Consider the following 20,835-nt stretch of genomic DNA (forward strand, 5'->3'; position numbering starts at 1 on the left):
CCCCACATCCATCTTCCTGATGCCCCCCAATCCTAACAGGACAGCAGTGCCCTCACCTTGCATGGGGGCACCATGGCCGGCTCACACGTGTTCATACACCCAGGGGAGCACTTTACTGAGGTCGGTGAAGATCCCTGGGGACCCCTGCTTCTTTTTCTGCCCATTAGCTCTCCAGTTTCGGCCACACCCCAAACCCCAGGAAGTCACACCGGCCAGGGTCCAGGTTCCTTTCTTATTGCGACACATGAGGGAGCCTCCTGAGTCTCCCTGGTGAAAGATAAAGAAGGAAAAGCTTGGTCAGGGTCAGCACCAGAGTCCATGCCCCAACCAGCGCCGGGTGAGGATCAACAACAGGGTCCTCGCGTCTCACAATCTGGTTTCAGAGGGGTGAGAGGACAAGCAAGCACCATTCGCATGGGACCCTCCAACATCACTGGACTCTGCCGGTCCCAGTTCCGTCTCCCCGGTCCTACGCCGTCACCCAGGTCCTCCCCTCCCCTCTCTCAGGCTATAGAATCAGAGGTGACTGACTGGGCCACGATCAGGTTGACTAGCTCAGGTTTATGGTCGACAGGAAGAGTGGCGAGAAAGTGAAATTCCTAACACCTCTCCAAACTAAAAAAAAAAAAACAAAAAACAAACTAAATAGAAAAAGAGCCAGGCACCCTTCAGGGACTAGAAAACTCCCACGATCTGATTCTCCAATTGTTCAAACTGTCCTTTTATGTTGAGTTGACTGATTTCCCCCGCCCACTCAGGCCTTCTTTGGAGATGGGAGGTTGAGGTGGATCCGCCTCCCTTCAGCCTCTTACTCGCTAACAAACCTGCCCGCCTGGGCCTGCGCGCACTGACCTGGCACGCGCCCCGCCCCGTTGCCCCGCGCGCACTGACCTGGCACGCGCCCCGCCCCATCGCCCCGCGCGCGCTGACCAGGCACGCGCCCCGCCCCGCCTGGGCCTGCGCGCACTGACCAGGCACGCGCCCCGCCCCATTGCCCCGCGCGCACTGACCAGGCACGCGCCCCGCCCCATCGCGCCGCGCGCACTGACCAGGCACGCGCCCCGCCCCATCGCGCCGCGCGCACTGACCAGGCACGCGCCCCGCCCCGTTGCCCCGCGCGCACTGACCTGGCAAGCGCCCCGCCCCATCGCCCCGTGTGCACTGACCAGGCACGCGCCCCGCCCCATCGCCCCGCGCGCACTGACCAGGCACGCGCCCCGCCCCATCGCCCCGTGTGCACTGACCAGGCACGCGCCCCGCCCCCCCCCCCCCCCCGCGTCGCCCTGCGCACACACTGACCTGGCAGGCGTCGCGCCCTCCATCGGGGGAGCCGGTGCAGAGGAAGGTGTGGCCGGCGAGGGGCCTCTGCAGGGTCAGCAGCGCTGCGGCGCACGCCTTCTGGGGCAAGATGGTCAGGTTTACCTCGTGCAAGACTTGTGCGAGGCTGCCACCTGGGAGACGGGGATGGAGATCCGGGAGCGCCTTCAGTTTACCCATTCTGAGGTGAAGATGCTCCAGCTGCACAAAGTTTTGTGTCCTTGGGGAAAGACTTAAATTTCTTTCTCTTTTGGGCAGATAAATAGTTTTATGCCTTTATTGGCAGATGAGGATCTGGGATTTATTTTATGTTTTTGGTTGGTGGTGGGGCTTGAGCTCGGGGTCTGGGCATAGTCACTGAGATTTACTTTGCTCATGCCTATTCTTCTACCATGTTGAGCCACAGCTTCACTTCTGATGTGGAGGTGGCTAACTGGAGATGAACGTCTCCTGGACTTTCCCGCAGAGGCTGGCTTTGAACTGTGAGCCGAAGAAATCAGCCTCTTGAGTAGCTAGGATTATAAGTGGGAGCTACCAGCGCCTGGCCAATGTAATGTTTTGTACACTGATCAAGTCAGGATACTTAGGCTATCCACCATTGGAGCATTCACCACCTCTTTGTGAGGAGACCAAGTCTGTCTCCAAACTACTTTGAGCTCTATATTGTATAACCGCCAGTTGCGTGGTAGAACACTGAAATGGATTCCTCCTATCTGATTGGAAAGACCTCATTTCGAAGCGCAGGGTAACATTCTCTATCTTTCAAAATATGTGCACAGCTGCTTTGTTTTTTAATTAAGTTAAACATTCTACGTTCTGATTACCCGTCAGAAAGTTCTGTCCCCTGAGGAAGGGGAATGGTGCTGGAGTTCTTACCTTCTGTCAGGCGGCCCCAGCCGGTAGTGGTACAAGTAAATCCAGCCTTAAACTTCTCCCCTGGCTCTGGAAGACACATGGGTCCCACAAACTGACCTGAGGGAAGATCAAGGGGGGGACTTGTCCCCTGTGTGGAGGAGACATCACAGAACCACTCCCCAGTTGACCTCTACATCATTCTAAGAGGTGGGATGCCCCTGGGGGGCATCTCTAGTGGTCACCCACGGCCCTCTCTCCGGACTCCGCACAATCCTATATCCAGAACCACAAGCACATGGAGTTTCCAGTAGGGGACCAGCCAGCTCAAACCCACGAATCAGGGCGCCTGCTCTAGACAGCTGCGTGCATACTGTGCAGCATGAACTGCAGGGCTTGTACTGCGGGCCCAAGGTCCTGGGGAGTAAGAAGTAGACAATTCAATGGTGCACCTTAACTGTTTACCAAATTGGAAGGTTCCGGCCACTTTCAAAAGAGCGATATCGTAGTCCATGGGTTTCCTGGTGGAGAACTGTGGGTGGATGATGGCGCTTGCAATGGCGAGGGTTTGCTCTCCCGGATCTGCCTGACTCAAGTCGTATTCTCCCGCAGTCACATTGAGAGTCGATAGGCTATTTCTGTGAAGCGGGGGCCGTGAAAGGAGTGGTGTCAATGAGCCTCTGAATACAACTGTGTCTGTGGACACGTGTCTCTCTTCCAAAGGATATGGATGCATAATGTGGGGGGTGAGGCTACTGAGCAGAGAAAGTGCAAAGGATTCCAATACTATTCAGAAAAATGGAGATTCCTAATTGTGGCTGAGGACTAGAAAAGTGTGGGGCTAATGACTGGATACATTGAACAGTTTGCAGTGTTATATCAACCATCTAGAAATGTTATTGCACCCCAGGATCTTAAATGCTAAAGGAGATGTTATTGAAGTAACCCCCAGAAGTTGGCCAAGCCATAACAACAGTAATGATTTTTGAGGGGAAATGATATGTGATTCTCAGTAAGTCTGCTGCTTTAAGGTCAAGGTGTTCCACGAAGAACAGCAGCTGCATCCAATGTTCCAGGGGCATTGGCACTCAGGGATTTGGGATTGATGACAATAATGGAATGCTAGAATCTTCTTACCATTTTTATGTTCGCAATTTAGAAATCTCAACATGACATGGGCAAGACATGACCGTCCTGGGTCATTGTTCTTTTCTTTTTCTTATATATTTTCTATGAGTGTATATTCACTATACAGCGGGGTTTCATTGGGTATTTTCACACATTTATCTAGAGATTTCGGTCAAATCCACCTCTTTCTCATCCTCCCTCTCACCACATGATGTGAACAGGTTTCGTTATTCTATTTCCACAGTAATTTGGTAGGTTGTGTTGAGATGGATTAAGAGGTTTAAGCTTGCTCTTGATTTTTAGAAGCAAAAGTTTTATATAAAATTGGAAAGAGCATCATTTGCTTTAGTATACTTTTCTGAACCTTGGTTATGGTAGGTAGATAACCTAATTCATTGTATTGCTCTGGTCTACCACCTGCTATTTTGCAATGATATTATCCACCAGTCCCTCCCTTCCTTCCTTCCTTCCTTCCTTCCTTCCTTCCTTCCTTCCTTCCTTCCTTCCTTCCTTCCTTCCTTCCTTCCTCCCTCCCTCCCTCCCTCCCTCCCTCCCTCCCTCCCTTCCTTCCTTCCTCCCTCCCCCCCCCCCCCCCCCGCCTCCCTCCATCCCTCCCTCCTTCCCTCCCTTTTTCTTTTTCTCTTTTTGTTGTGTCAGTCCTGTGGCTTGGACTATTGGTCTGGGCACTGTCCCTGACTTTTGTGCTCAAGGCTAGTGCTCTACCACTTGAGCCACAGCTCCACTTCCAGCTTTTTGTGGTTAATTGGAGATAAATTAGAGATAAAAATCACGGGGATTTTCCTGCCCTGGCTGGCTTTGAACCATGATCTTCAGATTTCAGCCTCCTGAGTAGCTAGGATTACAGGTGTAATGGCATCCTGCTCATTCATATATTTAAGCGCTAACACCTCATTATTTTTCAAATACTGGCCCGAAACTACCAGACTTGAGCAATCTTCCTGCTTCTGCCTCCAAAGTACACAGGACTACAGTTCACTGTGCCCAGGGAACTTCCATTTGGAACTTTCGGTTTTCTGGGGGTAGAAATCATGTCTTAGTCATGTGGAGGGTCTTTACCACCCAAGTATCTGGTACTAAATAATCATCTAAGGAATATCTTTAGACTTGAAAAAAAATAGGGGAACAAAACCTTGGTCATGAAATTGTTTCTCTCTAAAGCACTGACAATAAGGGCAATTTGGATCTCGCAAAATGGGTAAAAGATGGTAGTTGGTAGGCTGGGCCTTAGAGAAGTGGGATCATTCTCAGTAAGAAGGAATATGCCGGGGCCTACTTTATATTTCATTGCCTTGCCTTTGTTTTCTTTTATCCACTTTTTGTGCTGATACTGAGGCCTCAGCTCAGTGCCTTACATTCTTGTTTAGCTTTTGTCCTCACCACTGACAATTTACCACTGGAGTCATGCCTCAACTTCTGACTGGCTGACTGAAGAGGAGTCCCTCTGATTAGTCTGCTTGAGCTGACTCCAAATTGCTATTATGTTTAGATCTCGGCTTCTTGAGTAGCTAGAATTATAGGCATGAGCTTTTCCATCTCTTAAGATGTACAGTAGCCAGGCGCTGGTAGCTCATGCCTGTAATTCAAGCTACTCAGGAGGCTGAGATCTGAGGATATTAGTTCAAAGCCAGTGCAGGCAGGAAAATCCATTTGACTCTTACCTCTAATTAACCACCAGAAAATGGGAAGTGGCACTGTGGCTCAAAGTGGTAGAACTGTGGCTCAGGGACAGCACCTAGGCTGGAAGTTCAAGTCTCATGTCAGGCAAAAAAAAAAAAATAGAAAAAGAAAGGAAAGAAAGAAAGGATATATAGCAAATTGGACATATTTTCACTGAAACTTAAGAAATGGAGAGAAACGTTTTACAAATCAAGTTTTGACATTTTCAATATCCAGATGTCCCTCATGGGGATATTAGTTGTCTTTTAACTTCAATTATTTACAATAAATAAAATATTTTATCTTTGCAAAAATAAACATTTTTGACAAAGTTGAGAAGGATCTCGAAAGCACCATCCAAGAAAACCACTGGGGCACACAGCCACTCAGGGGCTGACAGGCCAACTCTCTCGGGATAGAGAGTAGCAGCAGAAGAGGAGGAGGTCTAATTATACAGTGACAGGGGAGCTGAAGGCTGGACAGGGAGGCTGAGGACAGGAACTTCCGGTGAAGGCCGGAAGTACTCCGCAGCTGGACAGACCTGGGCCAACAGTATTCTTCGGATGCACCTGGAGACTAGAGATACCTGTAGTTTCAGGAATGGGGTGGGGGCTAACAATTATGGCCAGGCCTGGCCTGGTCACCCAATTTCAGGGAAAGGGCAGAGGACCTAAGTTGGAGGCAGTCAAACCAAAAGGGCGAGGAGAAGCTAACTGATCTGACCATGTCATGCAACTGAGATCTTCCTCTATATTTTTAAAGAGCTGTTCCTGGGGATTCCAAGGGAGAGAAGGAAATGCGCTGGTCCTTCCCTACCTGTGTGCAATGCAGTGAGCGGCTGTGACCACCCACTGTGGAGAGATGATGGTTCCACCACAGATGTGTTTGTGCCTTTGTTTCAGGGATACCTGGATTGCAAAGACCATCAATTAGTGTTCAAGCTAATGCCCTAGGAACAGACCCACATAGTTTACCCCTAATTATCATGACTTATGGACTATGACAAGGAGAACTTGCACAGGAGCTCAGGAAGAGCAAGGCTGGAAATAGCATTCCCGGCCTTGGGATGAGGAGAGATTGTCAAGTAGAGATGACTGGTCATAATGATTTTAGTAGAGTTGGCAGTGAGATGTCTTGGTATCTGTTTTGATGATAATAATTGACTTGTATCTGTGGCTCTGATGATAAGAACTGTGTCTGTGAGTGAAGAAAAAGGAACAGAAAAGATACCAGTCAGAGTCCAGCTGAAGAGAGTTGGAGAAAAAATGAGTGGGATAGAAAATACTTCAATGCATGCTCCATTTCCCCTAAGCATCTTAAATAAAAAATAAATTTTTACTTGCCATTGTTTGTCTAAAAAATTTATTTTTGGATTAATATATGCTAATAATACAAGGAGATTTTACTGAGATCATTCCATAGATATGTACAGGTACTTTGAACAAGCTCACTTCCTCCATTATATTCCCATAATTCCTCCCTCCTCGTCTCCTCTTGTAACAGTATTTTGTGGGACTTGCCATGTTAACTTCATACATATTTCATACATATATACATGATATATTTTTATCTTATTCAATCCTCACTATCCTTTCTATTTCTTCCTTACTCCCCTGATTTCCTCATACAGTCCCCTGCCCCCTGCCTTTTTTTGTTGGTGGTGGGGCTTGAACTCTGGGCCTGGGCACTGTCCCTGAGCTCTTCAGCTCAAGGCTAGCACTCTACCACTGGAGCCACAGGGTCAGTCCCCCTTTTTTAACATATGTGTTCCATTATTATCCTAGTTTTGCTCCTAGTTTTTCCATTTTTTGAATATATAATCCTCAAAATTTCATTGATATTTGCTTTGATATCCCCATTTCATCTCTAATTTTATTAATTTTAGTCTTCCCTCTCTTCTTGGGCAGATTGTGTGAGGGTTTATCAATCTTATTTATCTTTTCAAATAACCAAATTTTTGCTTCATTTATTCATTGTATAGTTTTTTTTCAGTCTCTATTTCATGTGTTTCTACTCTAATTTTTATTATTTCTTTTCATGTTTATTTGAGTTTCTTACTTGATACATTTATGTTAGTAATTGTTTCATGCTTGATGTACTTTTTTCTTTTACTACTATAAAGTGACCTTCTTTGTTTCTCCTGATTAACTTAGATTTGAAGTCGATTTTACAAGATATGAGTGTAGCTGCTCTTACCTGCTTTGGGCTTCATTTGCCTGGGAAATGCTTTTCCTCCTTTTCACCTCAAGTCAATATGCATTTGCCTTTTTACTTCTTTGTTTTCTTTTTTTTTCTGGCACTGGGGTTTGAACTCAAGGCTTCATGTTGGTTGACTGGTGTTAAATCCAATGTTTTGCCACTTAAGCCATGCCTTCAGCTTTTTGCTGGTTCTTCTGGGGATAGAACCTTGTGTACTTTTCTGCCTGAGTTGGCTTTGAACCATCATCATTTGGATCTCAGCCTCCTGAGTAACTAAGATTACAAGCATAACCTATTTGCACTGGTTGAGATTTCTCAACAGGTAGGTCACAACTGGTCAGGTCCTGAGTTTTAATCCAGTTCATTATTCTATGTATTATTATTATTATTATTATTATTATTATTGCTGGTCCTGACGCTTGAACTCAGATCCTGGACTCTGTCTTGAGCTTCTCTGTACTCAAGGCTAGTGTTCTACCACTTGATTACAGGTATGAGTCACTGGTGGTCAGCTCTTTCTATACCTTTTGATTAGAGAATTTAAATCTTTAACAATCAAGGTTAATATTGAAATGTATGCAATTTAGTTGCTAATCTACTCGCTTAGTAAGGATTGTTCTTTTTGAGTATTTTCCTGGTTGCATCTACCTGCCTCAACTGGGCGTATGATTCCTACCGTTCTTCTTTGTTGTCATAAATTGCTTTTGTTTTTGTTTGCCTTGGAAGGTTTTAATGTCTGCTTCAGTTATGAAGGATAGTTTTTTTGGACACACTATCTATATTGATAGCACTTAAAGTTCATGTTGAGAAAATCTATTATTCTGATGGATTTTCTTTTTTTTATATGAGATGTAACTTCTCTTCTTAGCATTCAACATTCTGTCTTTGTCCTGTATATTTAGTGTTTTAATTTCAATATGATTATGGACATTTCTTGTCTGATTATGTTTGTTTGTGTTCTGAAATCTTCTGTGCCTGGGTGGCGCTTATAGGTTTTCTATACTCTTTCTTCTTCTTCTATATTTATAGGTTACAACTTTTGATGATGTCTCAGAGGTGTTACAATAAATGTAAATACTATAGGGGTAGGACCAGAGACACAAAGGCATTTCCATGTCATGGGATACTGAGATATTAAATTGGGACAGAATTCTTAGGATGTTAGCTACTAAAGCGGCAATTCGGTAGACCATTCTCTGTGAGGTCCTATGGAATATGTACAAACCTTACACCTCAAACACAAAGAAGATTTGTGGATATGAATTCTCTGGTCTTTTTTCCTTAAGTATAAAAAGTATAGTATATTTTAAAATATACTTTGAATAAAAATGTTATTTTTACTCATTTATGTATTTGTTGGTCATGGGCTTGAACTTTGGGCCTGGGCGCTGTCCCTGAGCTCTTTTTTTCTCAAGGCTAGTGCTCTACCACTTTGAGCCCAGCATCACTTCTGGTCTTCTGGTGGTTAATTGGAGATGAAAGTCTCACAGACTTTCCTGCTTGGGCTGGCTTTGGACCATGATCATTAGATTTCAGCCTTCTGAATGGCTAGGATGACACGAGTGAGCCACCATTATCCAGCCAAAGGCTTTTTGTGTTTTTTTTTTAAACTAGTAAATTCAAAATATTTTCAGCTTTTTGGAATGAGATTTTTATCTTAGGTGTTGGAAATTTGTCATCGTATTTCTCGTTTGTGATATAAACCAACAACAAATTTTAGCTGTTTCAATAATATCGCTGGAACTTAATTGATGCACATCATGAGATAATCAAAGCATTGTATATACTAATGAGATAGTTTGTGAGGACATAGAGTCTTAATTAACAGCTTGTGATGTGGGTAGAACTAGTTCTTTTTTGGGGGTAGTAGTTTTTATTGTTATTTTAAAGGGGATGCACAGAAAAGTTACCATTCGTGAATCATGTAATGAGTACATTTCTTTTTGGGTAATGTTACTTCTTCCTTCAGTCTGTCCAAGTTTTTCCCTCCAATCCCCACTTACAAGTTGTATAGTTCATTTTCAACATAATGTTTACTGAGTACCACTGCTGCATTTGTTCACCTTTGTCCCTCCAGTTTTCTCCTACTCTTCCCGAAGACAGATAAACTAATTGTGAGACATCTCACAGCCCACCCATTGTAGAGACTCACCTGCCAGGGATAAGAACCCTTCTCTGCTTGGCTTCCTCCAACAATGCGACTAAAAAGGTTATAGTAATTCCAAGGCTGTGTTTTATCCAGACTCCGCCCACAATTAGGAGCTGGGAAGATGACAAGACAACACTGAGTAAGTAGCTAGTTTGTAGGACTAAGAGACACGGGAACTCTGAGGAAAGTAAAGAACAAAAAATACTGCAAGTTGTGGAGAGTGTAGAATAACAAAGTGGGCTGAACTCGTGAACACTGTTGGAGGTTTGCTGTAAAAGGGATTTCTTAGTTTTTGTCATGTAAAAGAAGCATACTATCTTTAGAGTTTTCTGCTGTGAATGATAAGAGCCTTAGGGTTAGAGTTGGCACCACTACCTCACTTGCAAAGGCTTCTATGATTTCTTCAAACTGGGTTGTGTAGCACTCTCCCTCCTCCCATAGTTCTGGCCAGGCTATCCTATGCTAGTCAATCATTTACCTTTGCCATCAGACTGAAGTCCTTGAGTAAAAACCTATGTCTTTATGATTTTCTGTATTCTAAGGTTTAGAACGATTCCTGGCATTTGAAAATTTGAATGGCCAGGCACTGGTGGCTCACACCTATAAACCTCAGGAAGCTGAGATGTGAGAATCACGGTTCAAAGCCAGCTTGGGCAGGAAAGTCCATGACACTCTTATCTCCAATAAACTACTCAGAGAAAGCTGGGTGTGCCACTGTGGCTCAAGTGGTAGAGCATTAGCTTTGAGCACACAGAGGCTTAGGGACAGCACTCTGGCACTGAGTTCAAGCCCCAGGACTGGTTCAGAAAAAGAAAAGGTGAGTGGATGACCAAGTGAATTTTCTTAATAGCATATCACTAAGAGTGTAGCTACATGTTACAATATACAAACCTCATTTCTATGATTTCATGCTTAATCCTTGTTCTATGACATACTTTCAATCTCTATATTATAGATGAGAAAATCAAGAGTCAAAGAAATATACCGATGAATAATGTTATGCGACATATAATGATTGCTTTTTATTTTGCAATTGATACAAACATGATATTGATTCAAAAATTTTTTCATAAATATTTCAGATACTAATTTTACTTTTTCCCAAACTTACTGATGCAAAAATTAAAACATTTTAGTTATCTGCTCTGATACATGTCAGAATTGCTTTTGCTTACAATGAATAATCAAGGAGAAAATAATATATTTCTAATACACTATGGAAAATATGCTTCATATTTCCAAGCAAGATAATTTCAAATCTATCCTATTTCCAGGATTTTGCTTCAGAAAAGAAAATGAGACTGCTCAATACATCCATATAAGTGAACAATCTCAGCTCACTTAGAAGAACTTGGTGAAAAATCCTAGTTGTAGTCCATTAACTTCCACCTTATTTCAAAGTATATTGGTTGTTAGAGTAAAGTGCCAAATAATTTCTTAAAAATACAATTAGAGCGAGGCATCAGTGTCTCACACCTGTAATCCTAGTTACTCACGATACTGAGACCTGAGGATCATAGCTCAAAGCCAGCCAGGGCATGAAAGGTTGTGAGACTCTAGGTCCAATTAATCACCACAAAAGCCAGAAGTGGTAGAGTGCTAGCCTTAAGAACAAAAGCTCAAGGACATCATTGCTTAGGCTCCGAGTTCAAGACCCAGGACCAGCACATTCACTCACAAAATACCATTAACTGTCCCAAATACACATGCTCTTTCTACTTTTCCCCAAGGAATATAAAGTGGAATTGTGATTCCCTTGTTGGCAAAGGTGTGTCCATCAGGCAAAGGTAGTTAATAGAGTTCATTTAGAACTTACCTTTGGGGAGAGAAAGGGTTGCAGATCTGTCTTGTTCAAAAAAAACAAACCCTAGTAGTAAGATCAGCTGGTTCCTGCTTACAGACATTTTGGGATCCAAAGTTTCCTCCTGAAATTTTAGAGAGACTAAGGAGGAAGGAAAATAGAAAACCCAGAGAGACCAATAATAAGCCAGATTATAAAAAAAAAAGTTCATTCATTAGCCAAGACTTGAGCCATTCAACCATGTCCTATGGTATTTCTGAATGTGATTTCCTGAAAATATCTTTTGCAAGCACTGAAAAAAATTCTTGATCAAGCAGCATAACAAATCTCATTACACCTACATCAGTCAGTTACTTCTGCCAGTGTTTCTGATTAGCAAATGAGTTGTTGTCTAAGATTTTCATTTCTTCTCCCTTTGTAGAGGTTAATATTTTCTATAGAAAAATTAAAATCAATGCTGTTCTTGTTTGCAAGGATTGTTTTACTTGTTTGCAAATACCATATTATATTGAAACATTTTCTTTCTCTTCTTTTCCAACTGTAACTACATGATTGTTATTGCCATATGCTAGAGAAGGGAAAGAGACAGCGGATAATTGGGTAGCATGCTCAGGAAGTATTGCTGTTTCATTGGTTTGTCTTTTATTCTTTGTCCTTCCATTTTGATATTCCCCTTTCCTTCTCTAGTTCCAATACATGTATATACAATATCCAGGGCACCAAAATCAGTTACAATGACATGAGGGGTAAAACCACGAGAAAGAGAGACAAAAGAAAAAGGGCACAATTTCACATGGTATGTTGAAAATAACAGCAACAATGATAAACCACTTGTTTCCATAACTTAGAGTTCATTTAACTTAGCTATTGAGCTATTGTGATCTTCTGCTAGGATTATCCTAGACATGCACTAATTATTCCCAATGGGGGAAACCATAAAGTCTATGTTTCTTTGGGTCTGGCTCACTTCACCTAGTATAGTATGACTTTTTTTCCCCCAGTTCCTTCCATTTCCTTATGAATGGGGCAATGTATTCTTTCTGATAGAGATAAAGAATTCCACTATGTATTTGTACCACATTTTTTTTTTTTTTTTTTTTTTTTTTTTTGCCAGTCCTGGGCCTTGGACTCAGGGCCTGAGCACTGTCCCTGGCTTCTTCCCGCTCAAGGCTAGCACTCTGCCACTTGAGCCACAGCGCCACTTCTGGCCGTTTTCTGTATATGTGGTGCTGGGGAATCGAACCTAGGGCCTCGTGTATCTGAGGCAGGCACTCTTGCCACTAGGCTATATCCCCAGCCCCTGTACCACATTTTTTGATCTACTTATTTACTGAGGGGCATCTGGGCTCACACCTTTTATTGTATCTACTCAGGAGGATGAGACATGAATATCACAGTTGAAAGCAAGCCGTAGCAGAAAAGTCCATGAGACTCTTATCTCTAATTAACTACTCAAAAGCCAGAAGTAGAGCTGTGTCTGAAGTGTTAAAGCATTAGCCTTGAGTACAAAAGGCTCAGTGACAGCACCCAGATACTGAATTCAAGCCCTAGGAGTGACACACACACACACACACACACACACACACACACGTTTGCAAGTGTTGTTACATGTTTTGAGAACACTTACAGAATGCAAGAAAAAGCAACCCCAACTGAGGCTTTCTCCCTCAAATAGGTTAGTGTCGAAGCCAAAGATTTGGGGTTGTTAATCTGAGGGTGATGTGAGCCAGAAGAAGTGTGTAATTAATCAATATCTAAGCCATTATGAAAATTTCTATCTTTCTTAGACAGCGAATCCTCTTGAAATTCTTATCATCTTACATGAATCAATTTGCAAAACAACTTGTAGCTCTATTGGCTTTGAAATGCACTATAACCTGTGAAAATTTTGAGTGGTTCTAATACCAAGAGTGCTAGAAGATATAGCATGGTTCTGAAACATGCCAAGGCTAATGAGCCTGAAGTATACTTTGACGTTCATTTAAACTTTTGATCTGCTATTGACCTAGTGTCATGAAGTGATGAATAAAGCATCCTCTGTTGTCACAGTGAGACCTTTTTTTCCCATTTCCTGGAGTTCATTTTAATAAACATTATTTTGTTTGAACAGATGCACATAGGTATTATATGTTTGTGTTCCTCTCCTAAGAATATCTTCCTTTGGTCTCACTATGTGTGATGGTCCATATCATCCAATGTGTTTACTTGTATATTTATAGGCACATTCTAGCTACCACAATTGAGGAAAACCATGAAACCTATGTTTCTCTGTGTTTGGCTTACTTCACTTAATTTAATTTTGTCCAGTTCTTTCCATTTTCTTGTGAATGCTACAATATCGTTCTTTCTAATGGATGAGTAGAATTCCACTGTGGATATAAACCACATTTTCTTGATCCCTTCATCCACTGAGGGGCATCTGGGCTAGTTCCGTGTATTGGTTATCTCACAGAAATATGAGGATATGTTGCTTATCCCCTCACTCTAGGAGAAAGCCTTTGAGTCAAGCTCTTGTTTGAACATATTCAACCCACATCTTAATGTGCTGTCAGTAGATATCAACATCTTCATGCACAACATGAAGAAGGACATTACAAATCCTACAAAATTTAAGAAAATGTAGGAGAGAGGTAGGAATGGGAGGGAGGGGGAAGAATAATGAAAAGGGATGTCATACAATGAATTAGGTTCCTAAACCGATTTGTTGAATAGTAACTTCTTTGTAACACTACTTCAAGGTAATAGATGAGAAGAGAAAGTTTGATATTCTTATCTCTTGAGATAGTAGACTGTGGTCTCATTCTAAAAAAATCACTCTTTGGTGAGCATGTGTTAAGTTGCAAGTCGGTAAGTTTCCATAGGCTACCTATCTGAGCCTCCCAGAATTCTGAGAAAAAAATCAGCTGCACATTTTGTAGGCATTTGGAGGAAGGAATATGTTTTTTCCTTGAGACTGAAGAAACTTTGGGGAGAAAAATCTCTCTTGGGAATTTTTTTTTAACCAAAGATTATAGCATGTAGTTTTGGGATTCCAAGTATACTTTTCTACTGTCTGAAAATCTCTAAGTTGATAAAATTATATTATATCTGGAACCAGTGATTCAAGAAGCAGATGATAGAAGAAACAGCAAGCACCTCTATCATAAAGAAGATGCATATCATCAAGGATTCCAAATAACAGCATGATTTCGTAGACATTATAAAGCAGTTAATATTGAGAAAAAACAACCAAGAAACCGAAATGTTCAAGAAAGAAGCCAGAAATAATAGAACACAGAAGCTTAAAAGGGAATAGAAAAGAGATGTTCTAGAAACAAAAATGTGTTCTCTGAAAATAACAGGTTACACAGTAAGTAGACTACACGAAACTAATAAGATTACTAAAGAGCTAGAAGTTGGGGTCACAGGAATAACACAGACTGTCAGTGGGGGACAGAAGTGAAAGAAGTTCTGAAATATGCAGAATAGAAAGAGAAAGGCAAGCATACGTGTATAGGAATGACAAAAGGAAACTATAGAAAGAATAGAGGATATTCAATATTATGAAAAATGATGGCCAACTAAAATGCCATATGAAATATAAATGTAGCAAGAATAATACTAGGAACCTCCAGATACACATTAATTAGCTCCAACAGTTACTTTTAGCCCACACAGTTCTTTCCCAAAGCTCTCACTTACTACTCCCCAGTCTTAAAAAAAACCTAATCTTGAATCATAAATTATGTCATTTATAAATTACTCAGAATATATTTCTTAAAGTTGAAAACTCACAAAAACATAGCAACATTAACATTATTATATAATTTTTAAATCATTCTTTAGCATCAAATACTGAGATATTTTTTCTGATTACCTCACAACTTTCTTTACAGTTGGCCTTCTACCATTTATTAGAGCAGATTTTTCTTTTTTATATTTTTTGGTTGTTGTTGGAGGAATCATTCAGTCCTCTAGAAATTTTTAAATTTCATATTTTTATAATACTAAATATGGCTGTGTCTTTAATGTGTTCCTGTCCTTCCTATGTGACTGTGTATTAATAGGTGGGGAGAGATAGAATCTTGTACAGATTGTAGTTAGATTTTCATGAAGAAATTTGAGAATGGATGTACAGTTCCCATTCAGTTCGACCATTAGGCACATAATGTCCTCTCCATGATTTTAAATTAAGCAAGACCAGATGTTGTCAATCCTATTCATTCAATATAAAGCCCTTGTGTTTTCTCACTTAATGATTTTAAACAGCCCTGATCTTCACTGTCCAGATTCTTTACTCTTGTAATTTTAACAAAATGATTATACTCTAATTGTATCATTCCTTCCATGTTTATCCACAGGAATTTGTTTACATTTACATTGTGTAGATTTTTGGGCCTAGTATTTCCTCTTCATTGTGCACAATGAAACGATAGTAGGAGTACAGTTAAATAAATAGGAGCAGACAGGTTCAGAATACTGGCTCCCGGACTGTCTATTTGAAAGTACATCCTGTCCTTCTCTCGGGGGAACTGGAGGTGGCAGAGGTAGCAGTTATGGCATTCACACGAAGACCAACTGATCATCAGAAGTACACAGCTGAGCAAGCAACCAGGAGCAGCTAACTACTGAGGACAAAGCAGTACATGAATGAGAGGTCCCAAATGTCATTATCAGATAATCTGACATCCAGAAAAATACTGTCTATAAAACAAGAGTAAAAGCTTTTAGGATGAGGAAAATGAGTATACTCAGAATGACAGAAGAAAATATTGTGTGCAAGTCAATGTCAGATACTAGAACAGTAAAACATTTGTGGTTGATATGACAATATCAACAAAAGGCAAACTTTAAATGAATGGGTTTGGTGTCAGTATGGACACAGGGCTTCTCAGTAAGCTGGAAACAAAACTGGGAAATAAAATTATGATGCAGTGCAAAAGGTCAATCAGTGGAAAGACAAGAGAAACATAAATATGATGAAAGTCAAATGTCTAGTGAGAGTCCCAGTAGAGTGAGAACAGTGGAGTGTGGGTAAAGAAGAAATAGCCAATAAAATAAGTGAAGAAAAATTTCAGTGCTAAGCGAGACAAAGGTCTTCAAAGAGATGGGCAAAAAAGCATTATTTCCAAAATTCTGTAATTGTTTTCAAACAAGGACTGTGAAGACTATAATAAACATCAATAAGTAATAACTGTCCACAGAGGATCAGAACACTGATACTTGATAAAAAAATACAGTTTCCCCAGAAGCGGAAAGATAAGAAAGCGATTCTTTTCAGCCCTGGAACAAGGAGTAATAGTGCATATGGAATTCTGTATCCAGAGAATACATGATTCAAACAGGAGAGAAATGAAGACACCTTCATAGCATAGAAGCACTCAGAAAGCTTATTACTCACAAGGCTTACTTTTCCAGATGAAGAGAGACACAGAGTGAGAGAGACAGCACAAGAAACAATGGAAGTTCATCTCCCAGGCAGAATTAGGAAAGAGGAAAGAGAGTAGGAGAGAGGGTGTAGTGATGTTCCAATTCAGTGCTTCAATGAGCTCCTCTGAAATCTGGCAGAGTGGATTGGTACTGTATTTTCATTCTTGTTTGTGTGAAGTATGGAGAGCATTTCCCAAGGTTTTTCTGTTCTGTTAAGATGATCCTTTTCTCATTTTCTGTCTAGGAAGTAATTCTTGTTTTCTGGGTGGGCAAATGGGTTACTGGCTATGCTTGGCCCTTTCAGGTGGAAGCCAAAGGAAATCCAAAAGACCCAAGCCCTGAAGTCCCTAAGCAGGTCATCTTCGCTGCGCCTTTCACAATGTCTGTGTATTTGCTTCTTGTGCTTCATCGAGTAAAGCACATACATACACACACACACTCACATGCATATACACACACTCACATACATCTATCTATAATGTACACATATGTATATGTGTACACACATAAATATAAACATATACATATATAGAGAGAAATAGAGATATCTTAAGGACTTATGTAATTGTTGGGCTTTAAGTTCAAAATTCACAGGCAGATGCGCAGATTGAAAAGAATGGCAAAGCAGGGTGTCAGAAGCTCACATGTGTAATCCTAGCTACTCAGGAGGCTGAGGTTTGAGGATCATGATTCAAAGCTAGCCAGGACAGGAAAGTCCATGAAACTTGTATCTCTACTTAATATCACCAAAAAGTAGGAAGTAGCGATGTGACTGAAGTTGTACAACATTAGACATTAACAAAAAAGCTCAGAGACAGTGGCCAGATCCTTTAGTTCAAGCCCTGGGACTGGCACACACCCACAAAAACTACCACCAAGACTTGCTGTTCAGTCTAGAGTCCAAAGCCAGCCTGGAGACAGCCGTCGTTCCTCTTCAGAGGACCTCAGGCTTTCACTCTTCAGGTTTCTAGATGATTGAACGAGACCGATCCATATTAGGAAGAATGATGTGCTTTAGTCAATACCTTCCAACTTAATTCTTCTATCATAAAAATGCCATCAGGGGCACTACTGGAGTGGAGGTAGAAAAAATTATTAGACACCACAGTCAAGCTAACATGAAATTAACCATGTCAGGAGTACCATTTTATTGTGCACTAAATCTGAAAGGGCAGTCATCTTGAAATATAAGCACTAATGAAAATGGACAGAAATAGTCACTAAAATAAGTTGGCATAGAATGTACACATTTTTTGATGAAATGAGTACAGAGGGGAAGATATGAATCATTTTCATGCTTCTCAATCAATCAACCAATTGAAAGATGATACTCTTCCGGAAGGAGAACAAGCTGGGAGTGGACAGGAACAGATAATTCAATATAGTAGTCAATTTGGTAGACTAGAGGTAAGTTAAGACTCTAAGGGGAAAATGGGAGATGTAGATCGGAGGCAGAGAGCTGGCTTACCATGGACCAGCGTGGGTTTCCTTCCTAAGACCCAAGAAACACAAAAAGATGATCAGGCATTAGTTACGGACATGCCATCCTTTTCATTTGCGAGGACTTTACTTACAGCCAATGCTGGAGTCACAGTGCAAGAATAGTAACTAGAATTTTATAAGTCCACAAAATTCACATGCAGTAGACAACCATACTGTAAGAAAAACATTGCCATTGAGCTGACTGTCTGTTCTACCTGGCCATTTTGTCCCCAGACTAAATATCCAGTCATAACTACAATCACAGGGCTCATTTCAGCCTGTGATTCATGTTAAAAATGGACAGTCCTAAACATTTCTATGTTCAACAACATTAATGTATTATACATAACTAGTTTTGAAACAATATGAGTATGACTAAAGATAAACTTTAAACAGATTACTTCCATGATACGTATTTTAATTACAAGTATTTTAAATAAGTAAAATTTTCTCATTATGAACTTAGGATTCATTATTCCACATCTGAAAACCTACTGGCTTTATTTATTAAAGCCTCTACAGTGCTAATTATTTATCAGTAGATATAGCTAAATCACAGACCCTCAGTGTTCTTTTATTATTATTATTATATATATATATGGGATATTATTACTATACAAAGTCCAACAAAATAAGAGATATCACTAAGAACATATTTTCCTGCCAAGCTCTCTCTTCAGTGCTCCCTTCATCTCATTATTCCTGAGGCTGTAGATGAGGGGGTTCAACATGGGAATCACCACAGTATAGAGCACAGATATCACCTTGTTTTGGTCTGTGGAGAAGCTGGATTTGGGCATCACATAGATGAATGTAATGGTCCCATAGTACAGAGTGACTGCGGTGAGGTGGGAGGTGCAGGTGGAGAAGGCCTTGTGACGGCCCTCCGTGGAGCGCATCTTCAGGATGGTGATGAGGATGTAGATGTAGGAGATGGCTATGACAATCACAGTGGACACAATGACAAAGCCAGATGACAATGAAGGGATGACTGCAGGAACACTGACATCAGAACAGGAGAGCTCAACTAAAGGAGCAAAATCACAGAAAAAATGATTGACCCCACTTGGTCCACAGAAGAGTAAAGAATAGAAGCAGGCAGTGAAAGAGCAACTATTGAGAAAACCACCTGTGTAAGACACCACGAGTAGCTGCACACAGACTCGTGTGGACATTTGGGTTGAATAGAGCAGTGGGTTGCAGATGGCCACAAAGCGATCATAGGCCATGGCAGCCAAAATAAAGCACTCAGTTGATCCAAAGAAAACAACGGACCCAAGCTGGGTGCCACAGCCAAGGTAGGAGATCCTGTTTCTCTCCACCAGGAAGTTAATCAGCATATTTGGTGTGACAGAGGATGAAAAACCTAAGTCAGCAAAAGCCAAATGGCTGAGGAAAAAGTACATGGGGTGGTGGAGCTGAGTGGAGACTCTGATGAGAAGGATGGTGCAGAGATTTCCCAATACAGTCACCAGGTAGATGCCCAGGATGATGATGAAGAGGATGACTCGAAGGACTGGATCCTGTGTTAAGCCCAATAAAATGAACTCTGTCACTGCAGTGTGGTTCCCCTCCACCAGGGAATCCATGAGACAGTGGAGCTGCTGCCAGGACAAATCTGTGATGACTAGATTACACGAACACATTTATAATTAATGATTGATTCATTTTCATTAACATTTCAGGAATTTCATCATAAATAAAAATGTTCTGATATCAGTACATGTTTGTATGCAATTAGTCTATCTGTAATTTTCAAACTCATTTTAGCAGAAACACCAGAAAATATGCTTCATATTAATTCATTTTACATTTTCTTTGTATACTATGTTTTCCAAAAAGCACCTACCTACTGATATTCTAATGCCAAAGAATAAATATATGACATATAAAAACAACCAAAATTATCACTGCATATACTAGCATCAAGAGAATATATAAAGGTTTTGCAAAGATGGTTTAATAGCAGTTAATGTTTGTTACAAGCTTCCTAAATGAATAGCATATATTAAGAATCATATGAAAAACAAATATGTGTATAATTTGCTATCATGTAAATATAATAATAGTAGTTATTTTCATAATAATCATATAGATCACTAAATGAGCTCTGAAAAATATGTACATTGTACAAAATTACATGGCAAATGATAAATCAGAAGTGTGAATCCTGGGAAGCCCCATTCTCTTTGTGACTGCATAATAATGAAGTTAAATTATACACTCAGCAATAAGAAAATCAGCCTTTTCATCATCTCACAGCTATTGTGTAAAAGAGCATGTAAATTGTTACATACTTCATAATGTTGATCATTTAAGTATGAACTTTTTTTATAAGTTCAAATAATATTGTTATCAGTACTTTACCCAAAGAGGAATTCTTAAATAAGGTATACATTTGGAACATAAATTATTGTACCACGTGGTTTTAAATATCAATGTAATTACTTGAAGAAAGCATTTGGTATATAGTCCAAAATTAAAGATCCATTCATGAAAATAAGTCAAATCACCTCCTACTACAACAATAATTTTGAAGTGGAATTCTGTATTTTCAATAAAGCTATTTTTAACATTGTACATAGCTGTGCAAAGCCCATTCTGAAAACTTAAGGATTAGTGAGTGGGAGGTCAGGTTGACCTACACTACAAATTTTTGGAGTACCTCTACCATGGTGTTTCTAGAACTTGTCTTACATCTAAAACATTGAGCTAGGGCATGTGAAAACTATGTTAAGTAAAGTAAGTCAGACTCAGAGAGGCAAAGCACATTTTTTTTTCTCATTGTGCAAGTTAGATCTAAATTACCAGCATAGAGTCA

General features: G+C 40.7%; 2 protein-coding genes across 2 annotated transcripts; both read right to left on the reverse strand.

Moving 5' to 3' along the window:
* Positions 1-81: 81 nt before the first annotated feature.
* On the reverse strand, positions 82-11,226 carry Ovch2 (ovochymase 2). Its single transcript, XM_048361069.1, has 7 exons — positions 11,139-11,226; positions 9,326-9,435; positions 5,791-5,882; positions 2,635-2,807; positions 2,194-2,289; positions 1,300-1,451; positions 82-267 (listed from the first exon to the last, which is right to left on the reverse strand). The coding sequence occupies exons 1-7, from the start codon at positions 11,224-11,226 to the stop codon at positions 82-84; spliced, it is 897 nt and encodes a 298-aa protein (XP_048217026.1).
* Positions 11,227-18,658: 7,432 nt separating this feature from the next.
* Positions 18,659-19,603, reverse strand: LOC125361579 (olfactory receptor 478-like). The gene has a single exon (XM_048360133.1). It carries the CDS (start codon positions 19,601-19,603, stop codon positions 18,659-18,661), a length of 945 nt encoding a protein of 314 aa, XP_048216090.1.
* Positions 19,604-20,835: the final 1,232 nt, after the last annotated feature.

Source organism: Perognathus longimembris, chromosome 13 (genome assembly GCF_023159225.1).
Source record: "Perognathus longimembris pacificus isolate PPM17 chromosome 13, ASM2315922v1, whole genome shotgun sequence".
Taxonomy (NCBI): domain Eukaryota; kingdom Metazoa; phylum Chordata; class Mammalia; order Rodentia; family Heteromyidae; genus Perognathus; species Perognathus longimembris.

Coding starts and splice junctions, on each gene's coding strand:
- LOC125361579 (XM_048360133.1), bottom strand. CDS start 19,603: ATGGATTCCCTGGTGGAGGGGAACCACACTGCAGTGACAGAGTTCATT.
- Ovch2 (XM_048361069.1), bottom strand. CDS start 11,226: ATGTCTGTAAGCAGGAACCAGCTGATCTTACTACTAGGGTTTGTTTTT. Junction 9,436..11,138: donor AACCCTTTCTCTCCCCAAAG/GTAAGTTCTAAA, acceptor TCATCTTCCCAG/CTCCTAATTGTGGGCGGAGT. Junction 5,883..9,325: donor AGGGTTCTTATCCCTGGCAG/GTGAGTCTCTAC, acceptor TTTGCAATCCAG/GTATCCCTGAAACAAAGGCA.